The sequence below is a fragment of the Aspergillus viridinutans genome (assembly GCF_018404265.1).
Source record: "Aspergillus viridinutans IFM 47045 DNA, scaffold_3, whole genome shotgun sequence".
Lineage (NCBI taxonomy): Eukaryota > Fungi > Ascomycota > Eurotiomycetes > Eurotiales > Aspergillaceae > Aspergillus > Aspergillus viridinutans.
Window position 1 is genome coordinate 330,675 of NW_025091219.1, and position 19,185 is coordinate 349,859.

A 19,185-nucleotide genomic window follows, 5' to 3' on the forward strand; every position below is an offset into this window, starting at 1 on the left:
GTAGCGATTATCCTCTTTTTTTTTGGCTGTATTCTAAATTCTACGAGAAGCCGCCATGGGTATCAAACGTACGTCAACTTTGGGCCCGTTAACCAGCTACCACCACATGGTTTGAAGCTTGAATAGAGCTGACTGGGGGGCTCCAGATTTGTTTCAAGTTATTCAAGAGAATGCGCCAGATGCTGTCAAGGCAGGGGATATCAAGAACCACTTTGGCCGAAAGGTCGCCATCGTATGTAGTCCTTTTCTCCCGATTCTACTCACCAGCATGGAAAAACATTTGAAAAGTTGCAGGGATACTCACAAGCCATTGATGAATAGGATGCGTGCGTTGAACCTTCCTCGAACACGTCAGCTCATGTAGCTCACATCTTGCAGGTCTATGAGTATCTACAGTTTTTTGATCGCCGTCCGCTCCGAGGGCCAGCAGCTCATGAGCGAGTCGGGCGAGACAACGTCGCATTTGATGGGAATGTTTTACCGGACATTGCGCATGGTCGATAACGGAATTAAGCCTCTCTATGTCTTTGATGGAGCTCCACCGAAGCTCAAGTCCGGTGAACTGGCGAAGCGTAGTGCACGAAAAGCAGAGGCTACTGAAGCCCATGAAGAAGCAAAAGAGACCGGCACTGCGGAAGATGTTGAGAAGTTCTCGCGGCGCACGGTACGTGTTACAAGAGAGCACAATGCGGAATGCAAAAAGTTGTTGAAGTTGATGGGTATCCCGTACATCGACGCTCCGACAGAGGCGGAAGCCCAGTGTGCAGTGCTTGCGCGGGCAGGGAAGGTCTATGCCGCTGCTTCCGAGGATATGGACACCTTATGTTTTGAGGCGCCAATTCTTCTCAGACATCTTACGTTCAGCGAGCAGAGAAAGGAACCCATTCAAGAGATCCATCTGAATCATACGCTCGAGGGACTCGGTATGGATCGCAAGCAGGTAGGCGACTTATTTATTTCCTGTGTTCATTCACCGATACGATTTTCTCATGCTTACTCCCGGCTGCACAGTTCATTGATCTATGCATTCTTCTCGGCTGTGACTATCTGGAACCTATCCCCAAGGTCGGGCCAAACACCGCTTTGAAACTCATTCGGGAACACGGGAGCCTGGAGAAGGTGGTCGAGGCAATCGAGAGCGACCCCAAGAAGAAATATGTCATCCCAGAAGATTGGCCCTACCAGGATGCAAGGGAGTTGTTTCTCCATCCGGACGTGCGAGAAGCTGACCATCCCGAGTGTGACTTTAAATGGGAGGCGCCAGATGTTGAAGCTCTGGTGGAGTTCCTGGTCAAGGATAAGGGTTTCAACGAGGACCGGGTTCGCAACGGAGCGGCTCGCCTGCAGAAGAATCTCAAAACCGCTCAGCAATCACGGCTTGAGGGCTTCTTCAAGCCGGTCGCTCGGACGGATGAGGAGAAGGCTAGTCTCAAACGCAAGCACGATGAGAAGTTACAGGAACAAAAGAAACGCAAAAAGGAAGAGGCCAAGGCTAAGAAGGAGGCCAAGGCGAAACCTCGCGGTGCTGCGTAGGTTGCTTGTCTTTTGTAGGACCAGCTTTGCAGGAGTCGTGTCGGGAAGACCATCTCAAGGGGGCTACGGGTTCGCATGTTGCGTGTCAGACTATGTAATATTGCCGGCGTTTCCGGCCTTAGCTACAGGCGCGGCGTTTTCTTTTTTCATGGCATATGATGGTTCACGTATGATTAGGGATTGCAAAAGAACATGATTGTTTTCTGTTTATAGATTATGTTCTGATTTTGACAGTACGTGGTGCCGCGTAGGGACACTGCATTCCTCCATCCTCCACTCGTCCGTTGACTTGTTTTGACAAGGACTCTCAATGATAGACGTATAATAGCAGTAGGGGTCTTTCCTTTTCGATAACATGGCTGTATTGCAGGATTTAGGTTCTTCAAGTACTAAAGCGTGGACAAAGCCTGCTCGTGCATCTGCCTACTGCGGAATGATATATATGCATTGGTGTCTATATAGCAATAGCGGTAACCCCTGGTCCACCAATACAATATCTCATGAGTCAATCTTTCTGAAATGATGTAGGACTTGATGCAATAACATTAGAACCAGGAGCAGATTGGACAACGATAAAAGAATTGAATGAAGGCTTATGCCATATTACTTCACTGTCACCGTCAAGGATGAGAGAGCGCAGAGGTACTAGCGGACTTCATCGACACTGTTCTACTAGTGATAGAGACCACTAGCATGAGAATTCATAATAGCGGGTATGCTGGATGCTAGATCGATGCACCTTTCCCTAGAATTCTTTTGCCACAAGTCTCCCGATGTGATGATGTCCTCCGAGCCATGAGCCAAACAGCGGCCCGCAGCAATGATGTAAACAATGGATCAGTCAGACAGAACATGCCGAGGATTCGTACCCTTCAGAACAATTTGATCCAGAATAGAATTCTACGAAAAAGTGACCTATGACGGCAATCTGGGTAAAAAGGCGAGGTATACCATGGTTCAGCAACAAGGGTGATTGGCAGGAAGGTCAAGAAGTAGTATTTGGATGCCTCCCATGATTGACGACTTGGGTATATTCTCGAACCACATGATCTCCCTTCGTTTCTGGTTGAATCATACGTTGCTTAACTTGAGATAACCTTTCTTACGGTCACCCAGGGAAAAGATGCTCATTGGCGCAGAGACAAACTTCAGCCAATACAGTATATCATGGATATCATCGTCATGGACACACTCTATCCTCGTGACCCAACCAAAGCACGAGCGAAGGTGGACGAAACCCTCCTCCACCTTCGATTCCAATCATGTTGCTTACCAACAGAGAGAAACTGTAAATATGCAAGGGGATAGATCATTGACTTCAGTTCCTCAGCCTCTAGTTTATGAGCACGGTGCACGCTGTCAGGAGTGGATGAGCTTGATTGAACTGCAATGAATAAAGGTACAATCGCATCGCATCTCGACGGTTTCAGAAGTCACTTTCAACCACCGCAGATCTGACAGAAAATGTCCAAGCTCTTTCTTCAAAAGCGATAGATGTCAAATTCAAAAGTCCATAAGAAGTTCATACCAAGATTCAAGTAATTTATTCGGGAAAAAAATGAATAACCTGGCAAGGGAGAGGGGTCCTGATCGAGAGCCCACAAACAACGCGAGGATGGAGAAATTGAGTGGACAAAAAGGAGGGAGAATAACAGGTTGCCTGATTAGTTTCGCCTGGAATGCGCATAGACCGAGATCAAATCCCTTATAGTCTCCATTATGAATATGATAGACAGGTGCGAAAAGGGAGAAGGAATTAAATTCATCGCCTACATGTATGGAGCAGAGGGAAGACAAGAAGTGCTGAGGAAGACAGACAATAGGATCATGCGCGTACAAAACAACAGAACTCCATAGGTACTCTTAGCGATTCCCTACTGTTACTTTCAAAGGCTGATCGTCGCGCTACACTGGTTCAATATGTACCTGCTAAATCATTATATAAAAGTCTAAGATATGAAAAGCACAAATATCGAGGCAAAATAAAAATTAGAGAAGAGGAAAGCGAAGAAAAGGAGGGAGAGATTCGACGTGTTGTGCCGCTTCTGCTTGCGAGTGATCCTGTGTCAACACCGGCTGCCCTATAAATCGCGGTGCCCCGCGGCTTTTCCACCCCTTCCGTTGTCGACTGCTTTTTCTCTTCCTCGATTTCGCACACCACCCAGCAGTCTATTTTAGGAGCTTCTAGACATTGAATCCTTCTTCTGGATCTCTTGATTTATATATATACCTACCTTCACCATCAGAAACACCAATCCCCCTCTTACCTTTCAACATGCCTCCCAAGAAAGCTTCCACCAGCGCGACCAAGAAGGCTACCTCGAGCCACGCCTCCTACCGTGGTATGTTTCTACTGATCTTTCATCACCACAACTTCGCGTTTGGGTGGTTTTAATATCATTTTCGTCGCGAATGTCTGCTAATTCAGAAAATATAGATATGATCAAGGATGCTATCCTGAATGTGAGTTAATCACGCTGTTTCCGAGGCGCCTTTTGATGATGGTGCCGGGTGGGAACTTCCCCGACCGTGACACGTCTGCACGGCGCTTGATTGTCCCAACCACCCATCGGACTGCTTTTTATTTTATCTCAAGTTGGTCGCTGACGTCTCTTTTATAGCTCAAAGAGCGTAATGGTAGCAGGTATGTAGTTTTCTGCCCTTATCCTCAGTATAGATTCATCGCCGCTGGCGACGTGGCTCAACTTCCCCTCACAATCACCTTACTTCTTATGACGCGATCAAACTAACGTATGATTTTTTACATCATTACAGTCGCCAGTCTATCAAGAAATATGTACTGGCCAACAACAAAATTGCTTTCGCCAGTCAGGCCGCTTTTGACAGCCAGTTCAACAAGGCTATTAAGGCCGGTGTTGAGAAGGGAGAGTTCACTCAGCCCAAGGGTAAGTCGCTGTCTGCCGCGCATCTCTACCTTTCGTGCTCTCTGATCATTTCGATCAATCCTGAGCGTTTTGCGGCGTCTCGCTGGCTACGCGTGTTTCTTTTGCTGAATCGTAACACTGACGCGTCTCGATTTCCAGGTCCTTCCGGCCCTGTGAAGCTTGCCAAGAAGGAGCCTGCTGCTAAACCAGCTGCCAAGGTGAGTTCAAAAGTACATGTTGAATCGATCAAGCAAAGACATAACTAATATGCATCATACAGAAGGCCACTACTACTTCAAAGGCTGCTGCCCCCAAGAAGGCCGCCGCTAAGAAGACGGAGAAGGCCGAGAAGCCTGCTGCCAAAGCTACCACCAAAAAGGCCGGCACCACCACCAAGAAAGCTGTTGGAAGACCCAAGGCCAACACCGCCAAACCTCGCAAGGCCTCGACTGCGGTATGTGACCATCATCGCTGTTGCTTCTCAATTCCCAGTGTATGCTAATACGTAAGCAGGCCCCTGCTGTGGTCGACCAACCCAAGGTTCTCTCGACGACCAAGTCAGGCCGAGTGACCAAGACGACAGCTAAGCCCGCTGAGAAGGCCACCAAGAGGAAGACCACAACGGCTAAGAAGGCCGAGAAGAGCGAGGCATAAATGCCATCGCTGGGGTCGTTCTGAGCGATTTCTCTTGTGCTTGCTCCTTTCCCGTCCAATGCTTCTTCGTCTGTGACGTGCGTTTTTGAGTGATATCTCTTTGGGCTGTATCCCTTTATCTTCTTCCCTTCTGTTGTAATTTGCTTTGTCCCGCCGCCTACCATCTTTAGTGGCCGTTGCTGTGGCTGCTCACGGGATATCTTGTCGATTGCTTTCGCTCAATTTTTTATGTTTTTGGAATGTTGGTAGGGTTGGCGTCCTGCGGGGGATCTTTTTTTCCAGGGGGAAACATGTTATCTGCGTTTGGGGCACTCGTTCGAGGATACGTCTTTGAAATGGAATTGCTTTTTTTTCATGTTTATACGACGGACACACGTAGACTGTAGTTGTAGGTGGTGGTCATTGTACTGCTATTTGGCTCGTACTTCCCGACCCATTTGGGTTACGCCATATTGTTGGCGGAAATTTGAATTACGCTCTCTGGGCTTCTTCTTTTAGCCTCTGTGATACGCGTTCTGCCAGATGTGCGCGTCGGGTGGACATATGTTGAACAGCAGATCAGCAATATTGAACCATGAGCTACGGTTGCGCGCAGCATTGGAATTCCAGCAGGCAAACTGATCTTCTAGTTAGGGACGGGCTGCTCGAAGCAAGAAGATACTTAAGAGTAGTTCATTATTTCAGCGTTTTCTTCGCGTCTGGACTGGATTTATTCCCTCTGGATGGAAGCATGAATTATGGGACGGTCCAGTTTACTTCAGAAATGTGAGGATGTCCCTTGCGTGCAGATGATGTCTCCTGACATGACAGGAGAGCATGCATTGCATGGATGTAGGTGTTGAGCAGGTGGGCAGGAAGAGAATGCTTATTATCAGAGCAGCAGTTAGAATGGTCAGCTGTTGAGCTGCTATGTTTATTGGTATGACAGGAGTACCTACAATTGATTGATTGCCAGGCGATCTACTAAGTAAATATACCCACTGGACAAGGAGTCCCCTGTGTCAGATATATATATAAGGTGCCTGGCTTGTCCAAACCAACATTGCGAAATCCGTAGCAATAAAACAGAGAGATAGAAAGCTCTGCCTGGGATTATGTCCTTGATAATGTAGACTCCCGCCTACTTTAGGAACCATGATGATATCTAGCACAGTGCAAGTGGCATCAATAAGCACGTAATCAGCCTGGGTGTAGTACTTCAGCTAGGCACTCTTCGGCTACGGACATCAGTATGGAGCAATGAAAGGGGTGTTCAACATCTAACATCGTTGGACATAGTCAAACTCAATGCATTTGTTTGTACCCGACTCTATGGAGTAGATCAAACATAACAATCCGAAATAATAATGATCTTGATGCTGCCATTGGAGCTGAACAGTGGAGTTGAGACTGGCCCTGTTTTCTCCAGTCAAATAACCAACCTCTTTGTTTCCGGGAAAACACCAATCATCCGTACGAGGCTTCATGAGTATCATGAATCGTCAGATATGAACTCCACGAGGCCCTTAAAGCGCAGTAATAGTAATAATAATACAAAGATCTAAGAAAAGAACATCCCTAGGTAGTTCCTGGGCGGGACCTGTAGACTCCAGGCCTCCGTCTTTCCACCCTCTCCTTTCTTGCTCTCTCCGTGTGTTTGTTCCTGTTGATATTACCACCACACTCCTTTTCTGAACTGTCTTGAATCGATACCAATATCAATATCAATACAGTATTATCATAGTCAATCCCTCTACCGTGCATCGGCCGACTGAGCGACAAATTATACTGTTGCATAACTCCAATCATACAGAATATGTCCAGAGCATAATATTAATATCTAATAACCATCATTCCCCTCAGGACGCCATCTCGAACTATCCGAGCTTGGTCATCCCTCTCCATCTTAGCTCCAGCTGTCTCTCTCTTTTCTCTCTCCTCCTTCCTCCCTTCAATCCTCACCTTCATACGTTTTTGACCAATCTCATCCTCCTCTCTCCCCCTATCCTTCGGCTATTAGATTGGTCTGTCTCGGTGATTCGCCGCCTCTGACCACGTTGTCTCCTTGTCTCGACTCTTTCTTTCCGTCCTGAACATGCTTATCGGTCGCTGAACTTTCTGCCACGCCTACCCCGGCTGGCTTCTCCAGCTCGACTCGGGAAGAATACCACCACCCCCCACCTCTCTCCTCCCTCGTTGCCTTGCATTCAGTTGATCATTACGTGCATTGAATTAATATACCGTGTTGCTTGATCGGTCGGCTGTCACAATCACTTCCCTTTCTACGCCTTCTGTCGCTTGTCCATCTTGTCGTCCTCCCATTGGTTCTCAGCGTCATCTTATTAAGTACCCGAAGCGATTTCCTCCCGTCTGCTTGCTCGGATTCGTTGGTCCACGCAGACCTCACGTCACAGTCCCATCCCCTCTTTCCTTCTTTCCCCTGGAACTCCTCCTCCCTGCCCCTTGGGAGCCGCAACAATAAGGGAAAAAAAGGAGCGCACCATGCCCTCTTTCTCCAACGACGGGCCTTATCAGTCGTCTACTGCTACGGCCACACACCCTCGCCCGTTTGATTCACCGCAAGGGAAAGCGCACGACAGAGCCCCCCTGGGAAATACGTTTTTATGGACAAACTGGCCGAACGGTGATACGAACCACATCGAATCTCAGCCAACAGATCGTCACTATTCCTCAGATCTGAAGAATGGCAGTGCCTATTCTTTGAATGGGCCCCGGTCAAGCGCTAGCTCCTACACACGAGATTTACCACATTCGAAAGATGGCAGCATGCATTCATTAGGAAATGGATCGGTCCGCGATCCAAGGGAGAGCGGCCGGTTTTCAATGACGATGGACAAGGATTTTACTCGGAAATCTTCTGATGCTGGAGCCAGTGCTGGCGTTGGCTCAGCAGCAGGGTCCATCTCCAGTGCGCAGCAGGTCAATGGGATCTCGTCGAGCCACCGAACCCCCAACGGAAAGTCGCTGGTTAACGGAGATCGCCCCCAACCGTCGGTTGACGAACTGGTTTCTCAGAACTCGACTGTGGCCGCGAACGGGAACATCCTCTCGACCTCGCTATCCGAAGATACCAGCCGGCTCGCATCCGAACCCGATCGATTGTCTCCCTCACAGACGGCAGCTCCCCACCGTTATTCTTCCCCGCCTCTCCCTTCAGCCGCCGCTGACGCTAGCCACACGCAAGATCCCGCAGCATCAGGCCTTCGACATCGACATACTCTGCAAGTCCCCAGAACGACCAGCGGGCGTCGTAATAGCCGCGATCAGGCCGACGAGACGGCTTATAGCAGTGGTCGGCTATCTCCAACAGCGGGGGGAATCCGCCGAACGTCACTCAGCTTGGTTCGGCGGGCTACCAAAACCAATCACTCGGACTCGGTTCCTGACGAGGCCAACCCGAACGAGGATGCAGCGCGTTGGGCGGAAGCGATCAAGCAAAGGAGAGCGTCAAGAAGGAAACGCCGTGATGACGACGATGACGATCGTGTCATCGTTGGAACAAAAGTCGACCAGAACCACGTTAACTGGGTGACTGCGTACAATATGCTGACCGGAATTCGCTTTACGGTGTCGAGGATCAACGCGAAAATGCTCCGGGAATTAACACCCGCAGATTTTGAAGCCAAGCATAAATTCTCTTTCGATATGTATGACGACTGTCACTTTCCGTTCTTCTTCCCAAATCTTGTTGATTGGCTAACATTTTCGTTGCTATTAGTACTGGTAACGAGCTGACGCCCTCTGCAAAATACGACTTCAAATTTAAGGACTATGCGCCGTGGGTTTTCCGGCATTTGCGAGCCAAGTTCCGCCTTGACCCGGCCGACTATTTGATGTCCCTGACCAGCAAGTATATCCTCTCCGAGCTGGGCTCGCCAGGAAAAAGCGGAAGCTTCTTCTACTTCTCCAGGGACTACAAGTACATTATCAAGACTATCCACCACTCCGAACACAAACTGCTGCGAAAGATTCTTCCAGAATATTACAAACATGTGGAGCAGAATCCCAACACGCTGATATCACAATTTTATGGTCTTCACCGGGTGAAGATGGCATACGGGCGCAAGATCCACTTCGTGGTCATGAATAACCTCTTCCCCCCCCACCGCGACATCCACCAGACCTTCGACCTGAAGGGGTCAACAATCGGCCGGGACCTGCGGGAGCAGGATCTTGAGAAGAATCCGCGGGCCACTTTGAAGGATCTAAACTGGCTTCGCAGGGGCCGTCACCTGGAATGCGGGCCTTCGAAACGGGAATTCTTCCTCGCTCAGCTGGAACGCGATGTTGAGCTATTGAAGAAACTGAAGATCATGGATTACTCTCTTTTGGTGGGTATCCACGATCTTGGGAGAGGCAACGAAGAAAAGCTTCGCGACAAGACGTTGCAAGTGTTTCAACCGGGAGGTGACCGTGAAGAAGAGACGAATCCAAACATGCTGATGCGCACTCCTTCCAAGCTGGAAAACGAACGCAAGGCACGTGAGCTGCGGATGCTCATAAAAAGGGAGCGTCCTGTGCCGCTTGATAAAGCCACCGCGAAGATGCCCGAAGAGATTCTAGACGAGAGACAGTATCACATCTTTTATGCCGACGACGGAGGGTTCCGAGCTACTCACGAGAACGGGCAGCCTGGCGATGAGATCTATTACCTTGGCATAATTGACTGTCTGACGCATGTAAGTGCATTACTGCAATGCAACAGCAGCCAGTCTTCCATCGAGCCCTGAGCAATGACTGACACTCTGACAGTATGGGACCGTGAAGAAACTGGAAAACTTTTTCAAAGGACTTTCCCATGATCGCAGCCAGATCTCCCCAATTCCGCCTGAGAGCTATGGCGACCGGTTTATTAAATTTATCCGGGGCATTACTATGTCCAAGGAGGAAGTCGAACGGCATAAAGAAGCTCGAGCGCAGGGCAAAACATCAGCAGAACGAACCGAGTCTGTCGAACGAACAATGCAGGCTGCCGAGAAGGAGGCCGCAAAGGACGTCTCGACCACGAATCCTCGAACGCTTTCAACTGTCTGGGACCCTGCGGATGCCAACGGACCAGGTCCGACTTCGACCCTGCCCATAGTGGACGAAGCCGGTGAGCAGAGCAGTGTTGGTGGACACAGCCAGCATAGCCGACAAGGACCGTCGCTCACAGAAAAGGATTTGCCGCCCTTGCCTGACATGGGCAGTTCGCAAGACGGTCCAAAAGGAAAAGGAGTTTCTTATAGCGGCCCGAACGGCACATTATCACCCTTAGCAAGCCGATGACCGGCGTCGCAATTATACGCTCCGCGACTCCATTTCTGTTTCTGGCGTGCTGTTTTCGGTCGATTATCTCGTGATATCCCCATTCGCTGTCAATGACGCTTTGTTTCTTGGGCGCCATAGATCGTTTACCTTGCATGTTCGTGCGACGCATCTTCTCCCGCCATCTGTCGGCTCTTCACCAATCCTTGAGGAGACCGATTTTCTGATAGTGTCCATGTTACCATGATTGACATGATTTTCCTTAGTACCATGGTGTCCTCCGTTGCCCTTCAATCATTTTGGGACAATGCTGTCTCCAACCCTCGTTTTTCTTCTTTGCACCATGACAAAGCTATCTTCGACCATGCGCACCATCATTTGAAACACTTTCATACCATCTTTTCATTCCCTTTTGTGAATTTTGCTCTGCCTTTCTGTCCATTCATTCTCTTCTGGTAGATGCCGACTCCAAGCCAGGCGCATCTAGCTGACAATCTCCTATGCGAAGGGCTACATGGATTGTCTTTAATCTCCGTCTCTCGAACAATTTTCTCCTTTTATTATTCTTTTCCATCCCCCCAATATTTCCTTGCATCCCACATATTTTGTATATTGCTTTTCCTTCTGTCGGCGCTGCTCCTCGTTACCCCATATCAAAGCCGCCCATCGTCGGCCCTGCAATTCTCTGCCATTCTAGACACTCTTGGAACCTCGTTGCCTGCCATTTCCCTTCCTGTACGTTATTCTGGTGATTCTCAGTTGTCCTTGGATCTCTATTTTGGACTCGATAGTCGGTTGGGAGAAGCCTTGTTTTAATTTCTGTGAGCAGGTTTGAGCGCGTCATCATTGTCTTTTTTTTCTCGCATTGTGAGTTACTGTTGCACTTTCTACGCCCTAGAAGATCGATAGAAGACTTTACACCAAGTAGAAAATTGATACCAATATGTTCCTGCTTCCGACATGGCATCCGGGGATGACATCTACCTTCAGTAGCAATGAACATGACCCAAGTGATAAGGTAGTTTCCCCTTTCCTTACGGCATCAACGGTTCCTTCCGTTCTTCTTATTGAGACATTCTATGCTTACCTACGACCTCAACTTTGACTTAACGAGACCCGCAATGCATCCCCCTTTGAAGACACATGATATCTTTACAGGGAGACCCAGAAGGAAGCGTCTAGATTTCTGACTGTATTCCCCAGAACGCAGTTTCAGACATGAAATCATGAATCAAGTTTTTATCCATTCGTTGAACCTGTGCCTAGCCTAAGGTGGTATATCAGAATAACAGGCCTTCTCAAATCATGACGCCGGGATAGATGCAACATTCCAGGAGTTGAACGAATTCATAGTTTGCCCGGAGGAAAGACAATCTAGCAAGGGCAAAACCCATCAGAAAAAGAAGAATAGTAAAAAGTAGAGGCCCAACCCCACCGATGACGCCAGCCCGAATACGCATAATGTATAATGTTTCACGTTGAGTGTTACTCTAGGGGTCGGATCTCAAGTTCTCCGTGGTTTGGAGGATGAAAGGAAAGCCAGACGAAGATTGACGGGAAGTGCTCCGCCTTGTGAGCTCTCCCGTTGGCGATTTCCCTCATAATTTTAGTCGGGAGGATGAAGGAGGAAGGGAGAAGAAATAGGGATAGTGGATTACTCGGTCTTGCCCTGAGTAACTTTGGCGGCCTGGACGGCTGACATCTTTTGAGTCCAGCCTTGCGTGGGCTGCGGTTTCTTCACGGTGCGGAGATCGTCGGTGGAGAAGCCGGAGATGCGCATGTTGTAGTTTCTTTCCAGGACGAGTTGGATATCGCGGATTTCAAGCGTCGAGGATGGGCGCAATTTGGCGAGACGGCAAGCAGCAGTGACCACGTCATCAACGAAATCGTCGGCCATTTGCAGGATGAACTATCGTGATGATTTAGCAAATGGCATATTCTAAACGCCGTGCACAGCCGGACGCAGCGCTAATACGAGAATAAAACTTACCTCTTCGGCGTCTGGCGTAAGCCCTTCACCCTCTCCTCCTCCGGTGACCTGGCGCACCAGGATGTCAAGCATCTTCTTGCTCAATACACGCTGGCCTTCGCCTTCAAGAACGTAGCCGGGATGTTTCTGGATGGCTGGTTGGCCCATCATACCCATGGCGCCATGACTGGGGCCGCCGGACAGAGTGGGCCGGGCTGGTGCCATGCTGACCGGCTCTGGAGGAGGAACGTTGAGGTTCTTTGGAATGGCCATGTTGATGTTACGCGTTGAATTTTCCGACGCGCGATTGGAAATATACCCCTGAGGATGTGCATGAGGATTCGCAGCTGCCTGCGACACATTTTGCTGAGCCATGTTATTGTTCGCGGCGTTGTTGGTATAATTCTGAGCAGCTTGCGCCATCGCAGCTTGATGGGACAAAGGACGTGGTGGACCCTGTACGTTGACTGGCTGTGGAGCTGAAGGGGTCGGCGTCGAACCGTCCGGATTGGGGGTTTGGCTAAATGTGACCTGCGCGCCTGGAGTCCCCTGTTGCGAAAGAGGTTGCGGTTGCTGCTGTTGTGGTTGATGGGGAGGCGCGGCGGGAGCGGCAGGTGCGGTGCCTGCAGCTTGTGTGACGGGCGCTTGGCCCGGCTGAGTCGTGGAGGGAGACATGGCCGCTTGTCCGGCTTGATTTCGCGCCGCAGTTACTGCAGAGTTAATGGTGTGAGGTGCCGGAGTGGGGGCTTGCCCAGGGTGCATGGGTCCGGGGACATTCACTGGACGCTTGTCACCGGCAGTGGGCGCAGGTGTGGCGGCAGGCGCAGTCCCAGGGGCAGGAGCAGCCTGTTCTGCAGTCCCCTGTGGCTGTTGAGGTTGACCGGGGGCAGCGTTCGGTAGCCCTGCCCTATTGAGCTGCTGGTTCTGCTGCTGTGTCTTGAAGGATTCCTGTTGCTCCTTGAATTTGTTCAAGAAGTCGCTGCCTTCTCGATAGAGCTTCTCCGCCGCAAGCTGCCGATTTTTGAATTCCTGCACCTCTTCCTGGCTCATGTTCCCAGCGGCCTGTCGCTGCGCAAACTGTTGGCGCAGTTCCGCGATACGTACGCGTCCGATCTCCTGCTTTTGCAGCGCAATACCGTATCGTAGTCTTGCCTCCGGCAGCCATGTTTGTACCTGTTCTTTGCTGATATTGGGAGGGAGGAAGAAGTGAAGACCGTTCACTTTCTGTTGGATTTGTGGGAGAAGCTGCGCGAAAGACTGCGGGTTGGCGGACTGCGTACGTTGGACTGGCTGTCCCTGCACGGCTGCAGCTGCCGCCTGAGCCTGTTGGTGCTGCTGCAGTGCTTGCTGGCGGTTTTGTTGAAATATTCGCATGCCTTTCATCAGATTTTGAGAGAGCTGTGTGAGTCTCACGTGGGCGTTCTGGTATTCCGCACTCTGCGGGTCCCGGCTGTTGAGTATCTCCCAGAAATTGCGCACCAACTGGGTGTGCTGAGCCTTTTGCTGCTCATTGAGATGAGGTAATTTCTGAACCTGGTCTGTCCGGATTAGGTTCGAGTGCTGCTGAGGCGCAACCATCGGCTGATTTGCCTGGGCCTGAGAGCCATCCATGTTGATCGGCAGCGAGAGATCTCGTAGTCTAATCGGGAAGGAGGAGCTTGACGGGGTAGGCCGAGGCTCGCGAGGGAGGTAGCTGAACGGGACAAAGGAGGCAGCGCTTGTGACGAGGTTACTTTGAAGGTGTTAGTTGGAGGTCAAAATGGTGAATTCGGCCCTGGACTGCGTCGTGATGGTGAGATGAGATATACTTGTAAAGCCCTCGTAACGCTGGCAAAAGGGTCAAATAATTCGCACAGAGTGAATTTCAGACTCCAGACGTAGCCTTCCAGCTTGAGAAAAGGGACTGATGAAGCCTGGTCAGTCCAAGTATCCGATGAATGATGGCGGAGAGGAAGCGGAAGGGAGCGTTGGAGCCTCAGGCTTGGCATCGCAGCCTTAGCTGCGACGAACACTGGAGTGCGCCCTCACTGACGGTTATTTCTCAATATTTCTAACGCATCTTCGGGTAGACTGATGAGCTATCGATTCGGCTCGTTGATTGTACATTCCCACAAACTCATTGAGCTGTTCTTTAGTAGATTTTGACACTAGCATGGAACTAGGATTCCAGGCATACTTGACGCTTGTGCATCGTTGTCAGGCGGGTATTACCAAACGCGCTATCTACGTAAGAGCAAGTACAACGACGATTCTGATCGGACATGTTGATCTCTCTACAGCGCGGATGGCGGAGGGCAAATGTTCTTTCCAAGGAGGGCCATTGTGATCAAAGAATCATCGACAATCTGGTCAAATTCAATGAGCGAATATTAAGATACAGGTGCGCTGATTTTCACTGTCAAAGAAGACTTGAGGATCTTCCAGATAGAATGACAAATGAGAGTCATGCCAGAGTCCCTTCACTTTCTTCTCAGAGTGATTGCTGAGAAAAAGGGCTGCTGCAATCATATAACCCCTATTCCATTCGTAAACCCAACCCATACACGCATTGTTCAGCAGAGAATACTGAGATCTATCAAGGGGAACTCGTCATCTGCTTGAACATTCGACCTGCTGTGTCTCGCCCAATTGGGCTCTCGTTCCGAAGACTAACGTGCTGTTTGCAGACAGTTCGAAACATGAAGCTTACAGGCCCATCGCGCAAGCGCAGACGGCCCAAACTGACCGGGCTGGTTGGAGGCAAAGCCCAGGAACCCGCTTCGACATCCTGCTTGAGCACAGACATTCAAGTGCTGTACATAGGGTTGTCTGCTCACTTTCCTAATCTGAATAAGCCAAGGGACGTACTTGACAAGGGCAAGAAGAAATTGCCGATCATTGAAAATGATTCAGCACTCAGGGCGGAAGCTTGTCGAAGCGAAGAGAGGCTCATGCTCACGTCTAGGACGCTGATTATAAGGCATTAAAAAGTGGTCGGCCAGACGGGTCAGCCCATCAAGCCACCCAAATCCCTTTCCATGCCGCTTACACGCGCTTCTAGAGCTCGTTTCCGCCTTTCCAACTCTCTGATCTCCTCCATCTCTCGCTCAATATCGGCGTCTGTGACTTCTGGCGGTGCGGTGGTAGAATTGTCATAGTCGTCGTACTCGTTCCCGTACGAGTGGCTCATCTGCTCCAATTCTGCGGTGTTCCTCGCTACTCGGTCTTCTAATTGAGCAATAGAATCACTAATCAACTCGTGACGATAACGCAGAGTGGCAATCTTCTCCTGGGCACCAGCGACGGGACTTCACGAAATCAGCACCAGCAAATGAAGGGTAATTGATACGAGCAGCTTGCTTACTAGACATTGCAGAGAATCTCCGCCCCGCGAAGAAGGACGTCAATATTGACTTCACTTCGCGTTCCCCTGGCTGAAGTTCCCGAAGAGCGCTTGATCTCGTCCATCATGTCAGAACCTAGGACTCTTGCGACTGCCGACTGATTTCTGTTATTTCGCGCAGCATAAATTCGACTCGCCATGGACTCTCCCTCCGCTTCGGATTGAAACATTGTTCCCCTCCTTGTTGCTCGCCGTTGGGACTTGGCAGACGGGTCAGTCTGGAAAAGGGCTCGTTCATGAGCTTCGGTATCGCGGATCAAAGCGGTGATATCGTGAGGGCCCAAAAGAGCATTGGTGAATATGCGAGGTTGCGGAAAACTGTCAAAAAGCTCGATCAGCACACAGTCCCGAAGGAGACAAGGCCATGCGCTTACGGTAATTCGGCGATGGCATTTGAGGAGAGCTGGATTTGCTCCAGATGGTTTTCGAGTAAGGACATCGTGGAAACCACTGACTGTTGAGTCTGATGAACAATTATGATTGCCACAATATAGTATGCAGATTAGTGCTCCAGGAGCCTCATTAAATAAAAGATCGTACTACAGGCTACTCCGTAGATACTCCGTAGACAATATTACTCCGAACGTAAACATCCAATGGCGTCGGTGTTGGGTCGCGTTAATCACCGCCAAGAAGGAGCTGCTGCCAAGCTGGTTGCTGCCTGAGGCCTCACAATACTTTCTGTTTTGCGACCGACAAAAAAGAACAGTTTACTCCGTAGCTGAGGTCCCTAGTAGAAAGAAGAGATATACCTAGTCTAGACTGCACTGCTGGTAGACCAACTCACAGCTTAAAAGGACGGCCTATTCCTCTTTGTTTTTCCTTATCTGTTTCAATAATAATAATAGTGAGGCGAGTAGTATTCTGCAGCTGACCAGCTCCGGCATCACATCAGCTGCCGCTCCCAGTAAGCTTGCCCCAACTGACTAAGCCCTGTGCTGGTTCTCTCGCTGTCCATCCATCTCCAGGTCAACCTTGACATCACATCACCACTTCATCAACCCATCTTCCCCTACTCACCGAGGCACCATCTCCCATCTTTTCTTATTTTTCTTGGTTCTTCAATCCCTACTCTTGTCCCTTTCGTCATTTCTTTGCAGACTTTCTTCTTGTCCTCGGACATTGGTCCTCTTCTTTCCCCTTCCTCCGTTCCCCGGCCCTACAATCGCTTCTTGCTCAACCGAGCTTCAAGTTGAAGAAAGATGCCGGCCGAGAAACGTTCTTTGCGATCGAACAGCAAGTCAGATACTTCTTCATCTGCTAACGGTGAAAAAGCGCGTTCCAACTCGCAAAGCTCAAGTTCCAACAAGGACAAGGCCGCGCCAAACCGCGGCGCCGCCAGCAAGGCCAAATCTCCCACACCGGCGGCTTCGTCCAATAACGTATCTAACTCCGGTATGGGCGAGCAGCGTGATCAGCCGCATACCAACGGCGTGAACGGCTCTGAAGATATTGAGATGGGAGAGGATACGGCAGGTGGGCCTACATCCTCATTCAACACCCGTAAGGATCGGAAAGGTGACGAGAAGATGACTGTTGTAGTGCCCCCGTCCAAGGGTTCGAGGTTATCCGGAGAGAAAGGACAGAATCAGGAGGAAGATGTTGTCATGGAGGCCGCAGAGACTGATTCTCAAAAGCCCGAGTCGGAGGTTGATCCCAGAGTCAAGGCCATTCAAGGTTCGTTTCTTTTCCCGCTACTGTCCTGATGGACGCATGCCTAACCATCGACCGTTATCACTTGGCTGTAGATATCAAGACCAACTTCACACTCCTCGAGCGAGCTGTAGCCCACTTCGACCCCAGATTTACACTGCGCGTTCTCAGGTCGATATCCTCAATGCGCAAGCACATCACTGCTGATGTGCTGGCAGAAGTGATCGTTGAGACTTACCCGCCCTCAAGTCCTACTGCTGCTTTCTTGCTGGAAGCCATTGATCAATCTGGCGCCTACGAGAGCGCCCTTGCAAGTTCGAAGATGGAGGTCGATTCGGAGAAGAACAAGTCTGCTCCGAAAGAAATACTGCCAGAGGTTGATACCTATCTATCTATCCTCGTTCAGATCTACCTCTACGACAAGAAGGATATTCAAGGGGGCGCAAAGTTCTCGACAGCGTTGATTGAGCGTCTGCGGACTCTTAATCGTCGCACGCTAGACTCTCTTGCTGCTCGCGTGTACTTTTACTACTCCCTCTTCTTCGAGCAGGTTGCTCCCCTTCCCCCATCTCCTGCTGCGGCGGTTACATCCATCCGCCAGCCCTTGCTCGCTGCTCTTAGGACTGCCGTTCTCCGGAAAGATGTCGATACTCAGGCCACCGTGATGACTCTTCTTCTGCGGAATTACTTGTCTACGTCTCATATCTCGCAGGCTGACTTGCTCATCTCGCACAACCGCTTTCCGCCTTCTGCATCAAACAATCAGATTGCTCGGTACCTTTATTATCTGGGCCGTATTCGTGCGATTCAGCTGCAGTATACGGAAGCTCACGGGCACCTGATTGGTGCTACTCGCAAGTCTCCTTCGAGTCACAGTGCTCGTGGTTTCTATCAGGCTTCTCACAAGCTGCTTGTAGTTGTTGAGCTTTTGATGGGCGATATTCCCGACCGTGCAATCTTCCGCCAACCTGCACTTGAGCGTGCTTTGCACCCTTACTTCTTACTCGTCCAAGCCGTGAGCGTTGGAGATTTGGATGGTTTCTTGAACATTGTAAATACGCACAGTGCAACATTCCGGAAAGATGGTACCTACACCCTGATCCTGCGTTTGAGGCAAAATGTCATCAAAACGGGTATCCGGATGATGTCGTTGTCCTACTCTCGCATCTCGCTTCGGGACATTTGCCTGCGTTTGGGCCTGGACAGTGAGGAGTCGGCAGAATACATCGTGGCCAAGGCGATCCGCGATGGTGTGATTGAGGCCACCTTGGATCATGAGCACGGATACATGAAGAGTAAGGAAGTCGGAGATATCTATGCTACTCGCGAGCCTGGAGAGGTGTTCCACGAACGTATTCGGGCTTGCTTGGCTCTGCATGACGAAAGCGTCAAGGTAGGCTTTCCGTGTTTTCAGCTACTTTTTTTTTTTTTTTTTCCCAATTTCCCGGACGGTCTTTTGAATTCATCGCTAACATCTGCCTCTTCTTCTGTGTTAGGCCATGAGATTTCCCATGAATCAGCATCGCCTCGAGCTCAAGAGCGCACAGGAGGCTCGGGAACGGGAACGAGAGCTCGCCAAAGAGATTCAGGAGGGGGACATTGATGACGAAGACGCTGGCGGTGATTTTGACGCCATCTAGTGGCCCACACTACCTCTGCTCATATAGTGACTCTGCTCAGCTTTGCCTCTGCCAACTGCAAATGGTTCCCAGGCTGGGCTTTTGCAGTATCCGAGTCATGCTACGCCATTTTTTCTGCCCGGATGTGTATGAGGGGAAAGTTTGCTGAGCTAAACTTGCGGGCGTGATTCTCCATATTTCCTGTATTCACAGATTTATTTCGTTTCCGGTTATCAGGACGGA

The 19,185-nt window shown here is 50.0% G+C and overlaps 6 protein-coding genes across 6 annotated transcripts; 4 read left to right on the forward strand and 2 right to left on the reverse strand.

The window, feature by feature from the left end:
- Positions 1-55: 55 nt before the first annotated feature.
- Positions 56-1,533, forward strand: fen1 (multifunctional nuclease RAD27; the record flags this gene model as incomplete). The annotated part of the gene is made up of 5 exons (XM_043268310.1): positions 56-68; positions 147-232; positions 322-326; positions 379-940; positions 1,012-1,533. 5 exons carry the CDS (start codon positions 56-58, stop codon positions 1,531-1,533), a joined length of 1,188 nt encoding a protein of 395 aa, XP_043124245.1.
- Positions 1,534-3,808: 2,275 nt separating this feature from the next.
- On the forward strand, positions 3,809-5,072 carry Aspvir_005092 (histone H1/H5 family protein; the record flags this gene model as incomplete). Its single annotated transcript, XM_043268311.1, has 7 exons — positions 3,809-3,875; positions 3,971-3,996; positions 4,155-4,177; positions 4,309-4,439; positions 4,578-4,636; positions 4,699-4,872; positions 4,932-5,072. 7 exons carry the CDS (start codon positions 3,809-3,811, stop codon positions 5,070-5,072), a joined length of 621 nt encoding a protein of 206 aa, XP_043124246.1.
- A 2,481-nt stretch (positions 5,073-7,553) lies between these two features.
- On the forward strand, positions 7,554-10,340 carry Aspvir_005093 (1-phosphatidylinositol-4-phosphate 5-kinase; the record flags this gene model as incomplete). Its single annotated transcript, XM_043268312.1, has 3 exons — positions 7,554-8,719; positions 8,791-9,751; positions 9,825-10,340. The coding sequence occupies 3 exons, from the start codon at positions 7,554-7,556 to the stop codon at positions 10,338-10,340; spliced, it is 2,643 nt and encodes an 880-aa protein (XP_043124247.1).
- A 1,633-nt stretch (positions 10,341-11,973) lies between these two features.
- Aspvir_005094 (putative transcription initiation factor TFIID subunit 12) lies at positions 11,974-14,347 on the reverse strand (the record flags this gene model as incomplete). Its single annotated transcript, XM_043268313.1, has 4 exons — positions 11,974-12,228; positions 12,310-14,020; positions 14,143-14,287; positions 14,344-14,347. 4 exons carry the CDS (start codon positions 14,345-14,347, stop codon positions 11,974-11,976), a joined length of 2,115 nt encoding a protein of 704 aa, XP_043124248.1.
- A 927-nt stretch (positions 14,348-15,274) lies between these two features.
- Positions 15,275-16,109, reverse strand: Aspvir_005095 (uncharacterized protein; the record flags this gene model as incomplete). The annotated part of the gene is made up of 3 exons (XM_043268314.1): positions 15,275-15,575; positions 15,632-15,988; positions 16,045-16,109. 3 exons carry the CDS (start codon positions 16,107-16,109, stop codon positions 15,275-15,277), a joined length of 723 nt encoding a protein of 240 aa, XP_043124249.1.
- A 763-nt stretch (positions 16,110-16,872) lies between these two features.
- Aspvir_005096 (proteasome regulatory particle lid subunit RPN3) lies at positions 16,873-18,963 on the forward strand (the record flags this gene model as incomplete). The annotated part of the gene is made up of 3 exons (XM_043268315.1): positions 16,873-17,347; positions 17,419-18,716; positions 18,820-18,963. The coding sequence occupies 3 exons, from the start codon at positions 16,873-16,875 to the stop codon at positions 18,961-18,963; spliced, it is 1,917 nt and encodes a 638-aa protein (XP_043124250.1).
- Positions 18,964-19,185: the final 222 nt, after the last annotated feature.